Source organism: Formica exsecta, unplaced genomic scaffold, assembly GCF_003651465.1.
Source record: "Formica exsecta isolate Colony F162 unplaced genomic scaffold, ASM365146v1 scaffold318, whole genome shotgun sequence".
Lineage (NCBI taxonomy): Eukaryota > Metazoa > Arthropoda > Insecta > Hymenoptera > Formicidae > Formica > Formica exsecta.
Genome location: NW_021850434.1, coordinates 519,756 through 530,850, shown reverse-complemented (window position 1 = coordinate 530,850; position 11,095 = coordinate 519,756). Strand labels below are relative to the sequence as shown.

Below are 11,095 nucleotides of genomic sequence, written 5' to 3'. Positions count from 1 at the left end.
GACTGTCGAATTACAACTGACGTCGAAATTCAGCCTGAAAGGACCCGGTTTTGCGGTTGCATCATGAGCAAGCCATCATCGTCTCATATGTGTCTGCGATAATACGACTTGACTTACGCAACTGTTTCAGCTGCTAACCCACGCCAAAGTTTTACGAGCGTAAGATAAAGAAAGGAAAAAGCGAATAGTTTATTCGAATAATCGGCCGGTGTGAAAAGAGGACGAAATGATTCGGAGAACACGTATGGCACATGATTGCAATAAGTAGAAAGCACCTTCTTCTTCGTCCGAGGAAATCGCGAAATCCTTAAGCCCGATTGGTCGACGCCTTGTGTGGGATTTCGTGGTAGCCCTTATAGATCGGCGAAGCGGATCCACGATTCAATCGTTGACTTGTGTTGAAACTAGCTGGAGCCAGTCATAAGCACGCAATTTGCTCTGCAAGAGGTATCGAAAAGATGTTTTGGTGCTGCGGGTTTTTCAACTTTCTTCTTCTATTTGGCAATGTTGCGTATAGCGTAAGTTACTTAATGTTACGATATTATAGATTAAGATAAAAATTTAACAATGCCAAGAATTTTAACTATATTAAAAGATAGTTAGACTAGATTAGTTTAAAAGATTAGACATTTTCAAAGAAGCTTGCCATGTGCACATTTTAATATTTTTAATTTTATTTTGTTCTTGAGGACGAAAATAAAAGCTGCGATAACGTGAATTCCTTTCCGATAATTGACGAAGACTATTAAACATTTTTAATTCGCCAAAAGTGAAAGCTGCGATAAAGAGTAGGTATCAGATCCGCATTTGCGCGTGCAACGACCTATGTGGACCTATATACACTCGGATGCAATGTCTGATGGCAGGTTAAACTGCGCGTGGGTCGTATTTATCATATCTATCTCGAGAAATAAATTTCCATGCAATCCGCGCGTAATTTCCTCTCTTTAAACGCAAGAGAAAAATGATGTCGGAAGTATTTTTACGCTATCGCACAAGAAAGTGAGATTTATCCCCTCCTTCATGTACCTCAGGAAATCTTGAAGAGCAGAGTACGACGCCAAGATTCATCCGCACAAAATGGTCAACTGATAGATAACATCTTTAACGTAAGTATACCACAGTATAGTAATTTTTTTTATTTATTAGTTATAAATATTGATCTATTAAAATCAATTATTGAATATAAATATAAAAAATGCTAAACAGGAAATTAAAAAATTGTAAAATTTTGCTTTAGTAAAAATACTTTGACAATTTAAATTTTTCGCAGACAGAGGAGAAAGAAAAAATTTGCAATTATTCAATAAACGTATATAAATTTTCACAATTAAAAGAAAATTCTATCTTGCAGATTCCGATCACAGCGATTAGACAAACCGCTGCCGTCGCTCAAGCCTTTTCGCCGGAGAATACACAGACAATCGACAATATTGTTAAAGTCATGTATATCCAAAATTGTTCACATTTATGACAAAGTTTACTTGATTATTTTCTACAATCAGTAAAATTATTTACAGATCCCCGTTTCGACTCTAGAAGCTGTCGGCACACTTGTAAAAACTACAACGGAGCAAAGGCAGCAAAATGCGGAGAGAATTCGTAATCGTCAAGAGTGGAGAGAACGGTTGATGGCCATAAAGGAGCAAAAAAGGAAGCGAAAACAGGAAACTCAAGACCAACGAACTCAACTGACAAGAGTTGTCAGGCATTATCACAAGGATCCATTTGGATTAAACGCGTGGAGCGATCTTTTGTTTGGGCATCACTCTAGATTAGGTGGCACCCACAGGCTTCATGGGGGCCATGGAGGTTTGCACGGCCACGGAATTCACGATAGTCACGGTAACTATTTTCGCTGACTCTTTCTTCTCTAACGGCAAAAAAAAGCACATTATTAGCAAAGCTATTGCGATAAGATATTTAAGCAAATGAGATGCTAAATATATCATTTTTACCGTTTGTCGCTGATGAAAGGTGGACTTTTGGGAAACCGCCCGCAACACGTGTACGAGGTCCACAAGGATGTTAATGAAGATACATCTTTTTCTTGGCATGGATTAACCGCTGGATTCGGTAGTTTCCATGGAACTCGACCTTCTAGTACTGCCATCAAAATCGAGAATAAGATTGCTCCGAAAGAAGAGAGGCAGAAGATACCCAAATATCCGAACGTTGATGTAAACTCCCAGAATAAAATCACGAAGATTAGAAATAAGCCGATACGTGAATACAACGACGATTCGCCAATACAAAATAAAATTGCACCGAGAAACGGAAAAGTAGCATTTGTGCGATAATAATGTATATACGGAATAATGTTATATATAATCTTTATTTTTGATAAGCATCCATCATTCTTACATCGTTCTGCAGATCTTATATCTTGCGTTTATTTTTATCGTACAAATTTCCTCTTAGAAATATACAATTTCATTAAATCTATTAAACCAACATATAATATTTATAATAATAATAATAAAATAATCTATGTAACATTGCACAAATAAATACTTTTCTAAATTAAAAATATATTAAACTTACAATCCGTATGTACAATACATTATATATTTACAAGGATGTTAATGAAGATACATCTTTTTCTTGGCATGGATTAACCGCTGGATTCGGTAGTTTCCATGGAACTCGACCTTCTAGTACTGCCATCAAAATCGAGAATAAGATTGCTCCGAAAGAAGAGAGGCAGAAGATACCCAAATATCCGAACGTTGATGTAAACTCCCAGAATAAAATCACGAAGATTAGAAATAAGCCGATACGTGAATACAACGACGATTCGCCAATACAAAATAAAATTGCACCGAGAAACGGAAAAGTAGCATTTGTGCGATAATAATGTATATACGGAATAATGTTATATATAATCTTTATTTTTAGAAATATTCAATTTCATTAAATCTATTAAACCAACATATAATATTTATAATAATAATAATAAAATAATCTATGTAACATTGCACAAATAAATACTTTTCTAAATTAAAAATATATTAAACTTACAATCCGTATGTACAATACATTATATATTTACAAATATTTATTTTTTACTTTTGACTTCATGTTTTGTTATATCGATGAAAATGTAGAATTTGCTATAATTTCATGTAAAAATGTATTTCATCGACGACTCTTGAATTACTCCGAGGCTCTAGCTAATACTTAATTCTATTTCTATTGGTAAAAGCAGATTATATATATAATCTTTATTTTTGATAAGCATCCATCATTCTTACATCGTTCTGCAGATCTTATATCTTGCGTTTATTTTTATCGTACAAATTTCCTCTTAGAAATATACAATTTCATTAAATCTATTAAACCAACGTATAATATTTATAATAATAATAATAAAATAATCTATGTAACATTGCACAAATAAATACTTTTCTAAATTAAAAATATATTAAACTTACAATCCGTATGTACAATACATTATATATTTACAAATATTTATTTTTTACTTTTGACTTCATGTTTTGTTATATCGATGAAAATGTAGAATTTGCTATAATTTCATGTAAAAATGTATTTCATCGACGACTCTTGAATTACTCCGAGGCTCTAGCTAATACTTAATTCTATTTCTATTGGTAAAAGCAGATTTATAAAAAAACAGCAATTGATTCATAATTAGGATGAATTATACATTGGATGATTTAATGTTTCTTAATAGTTCGAAGTACTGAAGATTTATATATGACGTCAGATATATAAGCTTATTTTATTTAATAATCGAACGCTACTTAAAATGAATGTACTCATCATAAACGTAAAAAAGATATGCAAAACGCTGTTTTCGATAATCAACCAACCGCGGGTATTTGTTTTCGAGTCTTTGAGATAAAAACAAATATATTTAGATAGTATAATGTACAAAGATATGCTTTTAGCGTATATACAATAATGCCACATTTTCAATTCTACTTATTTATCGCGAAGAAAGAATGTTCTATTAGAGAACTTAATTGATATAAGCATAAAATTTCATGAGGAATATATAAATTGTCAACAAGTGAAGTCATACCTTGACCTTCGCCGAACACTCGCTTCATTTCTGCGTTGTAATGTAAAACCCATGTGTCACGTGTGTTTATGCTTACTAGACATTGCAATATCTTTTAGGTTTATTTCATATTTGAAATATATACATATGTATATATCGTATATAAAATTTAAATTTATAATAGGGCAGCGGATTGTTCAGTTATATATTAATTATCATAATAGATGTGAGAAACAAATGTATGAAATTAAACGAAACGCACAACAAAGACGCGTTATAAAATTGAATATAATTTATTTTATTGCAGTCTTATCTTTTAAAGATTTAATGTACAAGAGAATCGTGTGTTATAATCAAAATTATTAATGAAAACGATGAAGAGTATTTAGATTGCTGCCATATTCAAACAAACAACACAAGTAATCAAATGAGATAGCAATAGATTGACCTCACTCATGACGTTGTAGCGTCACTTTATATAATCCTACTTGATAGTCTTGTCAGTCTTTCGCAAGTCGCGGAATTGTCACGTTTGCAGCTTATTCGAAAGGTACAATTTTCCGCAATTATAAAATTAACATATATTGTTATCAAAAATACAACAGAGAAGAAAAATTTTAATGTAACAAAATATTTTCTTGATTAGCGTGAATTGTGCGTGATCTAAATATTTGATATGATTTTAAACAAACTTTTAAATAAATTTAATTACAATGCAAGTGATTTTTCCAATCAAACATCCCAAAGAAACCATTGAATCTATTAAATTTTTGTATAATATTTAATTTTACTATCAATACTCTATTAATATTCATTAGAGGCACCCAATCGGAATGTATTTATTTTTTATTATTATGTGAAGACTGTCGAATGTAATTTTAGCATTGCATTTTAGCACGATTGAACGAATTAGAATATTCAATTCTGCATTACAAGCAGTTTCAATTTCCGGCATTATGTATGTGCAACCAAACAAAGTTACATTTTTTTTTTATATAATATATAGAAGTCTGCGATAAAAACAAACGATAAAAGAGAAAGAACATATATATGTATATAAAGTTTATTAATAAATTATATTTCTAAATTAAACATACTTGGATAATAATTACTAATAATGACGAACAGAGATTTTTAACTTTATTTCGATATAAAAATTATGAAAAAATGAAATTTTTCCAGCGTTTAATTATGTTTTGTCTCAAAGAGTTAAGTAGTGTATATTCTAAATATACGATTATTTTTCTTCAAATTACACGGTTAATCATATCAACTTGCACAAAAAAGCTCATTAAAATATTAATCATCTTAAACGTTCAAGGAATAAATTAGTTGGACTTTGTATTATTCGTAGTTCTACAGAATCGCAGTTTGCCAGATAAACGATACGGATCTCGTTGAGTTTACCCCTTCCAGCAGCAGGTGAGTAAGAGATGCCCTCCGGTCAGGCCGAGAAATGACTGCCTACCTGCCTACTAGCCTCGATCCTTCCTCCAGTGAACGCAAAGATGTCGTTCGACAAGGTAGCTAACTGCTTGCTTATCGCTTTCTTAGCTCTGGCTAACGGAATGCCGCAGGGCGAGATTACGGCAGCTACAGAATCACCTGGACCAGTGAGTAGGAAATGTTTGCCTTGTTTTAATTCGTTATTCTCATCATTAATTATATAAAGTTTATTTTATAGATTTTCTTATCTCATGAAAGAGAAACGTGAGTGCATATATTTATATAATGAGAAATAAAGAAACAAAATTTATACTGTCAGTTATGTAAAGATACAAATTTTTATATAACCAAATACATTTTGGCTTTTATAATTAAATACGAAACTATGTAAAAAATTGAATTTTGTCAAGATGTTACAATTATGTCTATGATGGAGCGAGAAAGGTATCATTATATGCGCATTTATAGTTGTAGATGATGAAATAAGATGTTGCTTCTCACTGAATCTGTTGCTTATTGCATTCAAACCGAACAATTACGCGAAATATGCTGGAAGATGATGACAAAATCAAATACATCGAACATTACAAAAAACGATTCAACGCTTAAATTGACTCTTAACATTTTATATGTCTCCGGTATATACATATAATGTAATAAAAGCGGTAATAATTTTTGCAATATTATTTATGTCAAATTTCTAGACACGCACGCAGGTATAATACATTTCATTATAATTCAAACATTTTTTTTATTCCCAGTAATAACGAGAATGATCGTATTCTGCGAATCGAGTGTAGCTTTAACGTCATCATGAATGATAATTAAGTTAACAAGAAATGAAACAGAAACCTTGTGTGATCTAAAAAAAACAATAAGTCGATCAATTATTTTGATTGTGACAGGAAAAATACTATGAAAAAAGTTACATTTAAGCTAAGTTAGATAATCAGACACTCGGATTGTAAGAGAAAGGATTACGGAAGTTTTAGAAGGTTGCATAAAAAGCTGAATCATTATTTATTGTTACCGTTTAATTAATTGTCAATTATAAAAACTAAAACATATATATTATTTCCAATTTATGACAATCACGATTAATTATCAGAGCAAAAATATGCGGTATGAAAATTAAAACGGCTGTTAAGAAACATCTGTTATAAACAAGAGAATTACGTTCTTATACATGTGAATGGCAAAAACTGTGATAACTTGAAGACCATGAAACTTAATAGTTAACGCTGTTCGTAACACTTCATGAACTACGTAGCAATAAAAATAAAAGACACAAGAATTTCAAGTTTAATAATAACGCTTATCGCTAAGTTTCAACGCTTTTTTTTTAAATAGCCAAAATAATTGTCGCGTATTTTTTATGTAGTCATATTTTTAATATATCTCGCCTATCTTGAAATAATATTTTTATGGCATTAAAAAGAAGTATAATATACTTACTTTTTTTAAGTTAATATTGTTATACAAACTTCAACGTAGATAATTTCGTAAAGTAGTATTAATATTTGTGCGCCTATCGTCTTTCTTAGATCTATTTACTCAATATCTAGCGTGAAAATATTCGAGAAAAGATATTGCTTTGTGCAACGTCACGGTAACTAGTTTCGACTTTAGCCGGAATGTCAGTAACGAATGAAACACTTGCGTGCATATTTCTGAAAAGAATCGGTTTTTATATCTTGCGGTAGAGAAGAGACGGGAAACGTAATTATAATTTGTCATCTGCAATCTAAATATGGAATGTGTGCAAAGATATACAGATAACATTATGAGAGAAACTCGTACAAACTGTGCAAGAGATCTCTATGTAAGATTATAAAATAATCCCTTTCACTCTAACGCACGACAAATATTCTCAGTTCTGACCAGGGTTGGATAAGTTAATTCTTTTTTTAGCTAAGTTAAGTTTAATGGGCCAAAAATTAACTAAGTTTACGTTAAAAATTACTTAAACAAAAATAAACTTAGTTAAAGTTAAGTTAAAAAATTACACTGTTCAACAAAAACTGATTTTTTTCCGAACACCGGAACCGGACTATTCGTTTCTTATAGGTTTTTGGACGCTGAACACGAATTCGGTTGTGAAATTGCTCCATCACGTCAGAATTTTGAGAAATTCGCAATTAAAATTGCAAAAAAGGGCTATTTTCACGAACTTTGTCATAATATAGCTACAATATATGACGTGCTGGAGAAGTTTTATTACAATCAAAATAAAGTATGTTGTTAGGACTTCAACCCTCAAAAGGAATTTTTGGTGTCGGTTACGGTTAATAAGATATCCATGGTTAAATATGGGGTGTATTGCAGAAGTTAGTTGTGACTTAGATCATTGACGATTTACCAGATACCTTTCAATTATATTTATTTAAACTTAAGAGCTTTTTAGATCGCTGAATAATAAATTCAATAATAAATTCAATGCCAAAATTGTCAAATTCAAACTTCTGGACTTCATATGGCGGATGCCAAACCTTAAAAAATGTTTAGATTGCAATCTAATCCACCATTTCGAATTTGACAATTTTGACATTGGATTCATATTCAGCGACCTGAAAAACTCTTAAGTTTAAGTAATAATTGAAAGCTATTTGGTAAATCGTCAATGACTTAAATCACAGCTAACTTCTGCAATACACCCCATATTTAACTATGGATATCTTATTAACCGTAACTTTTAACTGTTTAGCTAGTTACTACCCAACCCTGGTTCTGTTAAGTAGATTCTGATAAGAGATTCAATTGTCATTGCATAGCTTCCATTTCTTCAATTTACTAACGGAGGAATCCGGGTGAACTTTGGAGGATATCATGCTGAAGCTGGACTCGGCGGTCTTCTACGAGGAACAGGAGGTGGACTTCATGCGAGCGCGGGTACCCCGTGGGGTGCGCACGCGGGTGCGGGATTAGGTGGTCAATTAAACGGAGAAGACGGCAATCTCGGTTAGTATTCGCGAAAGTAAAAAAAAATATTATATTAATTCTAAAGAAGGAGAATGAAAGATGCATTCTCCATATTTGTTACAAATAAAGTTAAAGATAAAATATCTAATACATATTTAAAAAGATATTTAACGAGAGAACTTTTGTATGCATCTGATATAAACACAATCAAATCTTCATCGAAGACATAAATATTGAAGAAACAATAAAATAAAGCGAGATATATTTTCAGGCGGCGGTCTATACGCTCGTGCTGGACTCGGTCGTGGGAGACCCGAAGCGGCAGCCGGTCTCGGTGGAAGATTAGACGGACGATCGTCCAACCCGATTGCCGGTGGTCTATATGCAGGCGCGACGCCGGGCGGTCCAGGAACCGGCGTGTATCTTGGCGGAGGTCTTGGCGGAGCAGGAATCGACGGAGCCGCAGCCGGCAGTGACGGATCTAACGCGAATTCGGGTGCATCCGGCGCGACGACGAGAGACGCTAATGCAACAGCGGATGCAGCTGCGAGCGTGACGAAACTGACGAAGGGCCGCACGAACATACAGATCATACGTTCGAGAGCACAGAAGGAGAAAGACGCGCAAAAGGAGAAAGAGGTTTTGTTCGAAACGTAGTTTTTGCATTGGTCTAGTTTTTATAAGCGAAAGATATACATCAAATTATGGTTTTCTAGGTTTCGAATACGATATCTAAACGAGATATCGTATTACTACATGAGAAACGCGAGGATGTTCATTGACACAATTCTCTCTCTAACACACCTCCTTATAATAATCATAGTTTCGTAATTAGTATCTTAAAAAGTTATATAAGCGCATTTAGATTCGTATTCGCAAATTATGGGATTCTTTCTAACTCCTCTCTAACAATCATCTTTGCACAAATATATTTGTGTGTGGGATATATCGTCTTTAAAATGAAATCTATCAATGCAGTCTTTAAAATGCAATCTATCGAATGCAGAAGGTGGTGGCACTTGAAGCTGCCGCGCTGCCAGCTGACGCGCCTGCAGATGGGAAGGCCGAGTCGCAAAACAAAGAGGTGATAAAAGCAAAGGAATTTTCGAGCAACGCGATTGTGAAATAATTGACAAATTATAAGAAAGATCTTTCTTTTCTCGTATGCCATAGGTACGAAGAGCAGTAAAACTCGCTGCCGTGGCTCCTGCAGCGGAACTTGGACTGGTCGGATCGGTTAATCTGGTTGGAACGGCACCAGTCGTAAAATCCGTCGAAAAGAGCATTGTGGCTTCCGCACCTGTGGTACCCGTGGCACCCGTAGTACCTGTAGTACCTGTACAAGAGACAGTTGCAGTTAATACGATTACGACAGTCGGTGAGCAATCGTGCTGATAGTTTTATTAATGTACATACTTGAATGGTATTTCATGAAACAATTCTTTCCTTTGCCAGACAAGAATCCGACTGTAGTTGTTTCGAAGCCCGTATATCCGCGCTGGTACTTTAGGAAGAGGTTCTGGACCGTTCCTAGGAAAGTGGTCTATACTGCTCCAACGGTGACAGTTGATTCTCAAAGCTCACCTTCAGACATTGTCGGTGGACTCTATGCCAACTCTGTGGGAGACGGTGGTACAGTTGCCGTAGGCAAAGTTTATACAAGCGGATCCTTGTTCGATGACATCTTCAACGTACGTTGATGCCTGGTATAATCATCTCGTAAGCGTTACATCATGCATAAGAATTCACGGAGTTTCTAATGAGCTACTACTTTCTCTTCAGATTCCAATTTCTACGTTGTCCGCTGTTAATCAATTGCTGAACAACGTCGGCTGAAACTTCCCATGTATTATTATATAACTTTTAAATTCGAGCATACTATAGTCGCGCGATATAAAATATTCACGAGCGAAGATCGTGAGCCACGTTTCTCTCAAGGTCCTCCGAATCTTCGAATACATTTAGCGTTTTCGTTTGTTACATACTCAGCCCCCCCCCCCCCTTTCGGCGAATGTTTATTCCGTCTTACTTACGAATGCCAGGCACACACGTGATATCCACCTTGCGGTTCCCTGCACGTGATTAGATTGTAATTCCAGTGATTTCACATGCGATACTATTTCTTTGTCTCAACCTGCGAGTCATTTTAAGAAGGTACATTAATAAACTTTCATACGAGAAAAGATATTCTTGTGTCTGTCACGAATTATTTATATTCTACTGAATTTAATTCTATTATTTTACGACTTACATGCTACTTTTATTCGTATACGCGATACAAGTTTCAAGGATATTTCATCAAGGATGAATATTTACTTGTTGCCTCTTACTTATTCTTACAATTAGTATAGATCGCATAAAACCACAAATATGATCGTTATAAAACGTTCGCTATTAACCACATACAACCACATTATTATATTTACATGAGATATTTAAGCAATTAAAAGAGATAAAATGCGATTGGTATAAACGATAATAAAACAGACGATAATAATATAAAAACCGGCAGAAATGCAAAGAGAGATAGAAGTAGTAAAACAACGAACAAGGAATAAGGAATATTGTAAATCATAAGCATGTTGACGCGAACGGAAGATTTAAAAGCAAAAAAGAAGAAAATGACAAGAAAAATAAAGATTACGAAAAATATAATATATTAAATATCGAAAAATGACTGTGTATGACTATATATATATATATATA

At 33.7% G+C, this 11,095-nt stretch overlaps 2 protein-coding genes across 2 annotated transcripts; both read left to right on the top strand.

Moving 5' to 3' along the window:
* Positions 1 to 15: 15 nt before the first annotated feature.
* LOC115237989 lies at positions 16 to 2,481 on the top strand. The gene is made up of 5 exons (XM_029811446.1): positions 16 to 518; positions 1,035 to 1,109; positions 1,355 to 1,441; positions 1,521 to 1,845; positions 1,978 to 2,481. The coding sequence occupies exons 1-5, from the start codon at positions 459 to 461 to the stop codon at positions 2,298 to 2,300; spliced, it is 870 nt and encodes a 289-aa protein (XP_029667306.1). The 5' UTR covers positions 16 to 458; the 3' UTR covers positions 2,301 to 2,481.
* A 2,984-nt stretch (positions 2,482 to 5,465) lies between these two features.
* LOC115237987 lies at positions 5,466 to 11,029 on the top strand. Its single transcript, XM_029811442.1, is given in 8 exon segments — positions 5,466 to 5,519; positions 5,521 to 5,637; positions 8,242 to 8,428; positions 8,661 to 9,028; positions 9,396 to 9,473; positions 9,563 to 9,767; positions 9,845 to 10,080; positions 10,172 to 11,029. Coding segments are annotated over 8 exon segments (1,284 nt in total). The 5' UTR covers positions 5,466 to 5,480; the 3' UTR covers positions 10,226 to 11,029.
* The last annotated feature ends 66 nt before the right edge of the window (positions 11,030 to 11,095 follow it).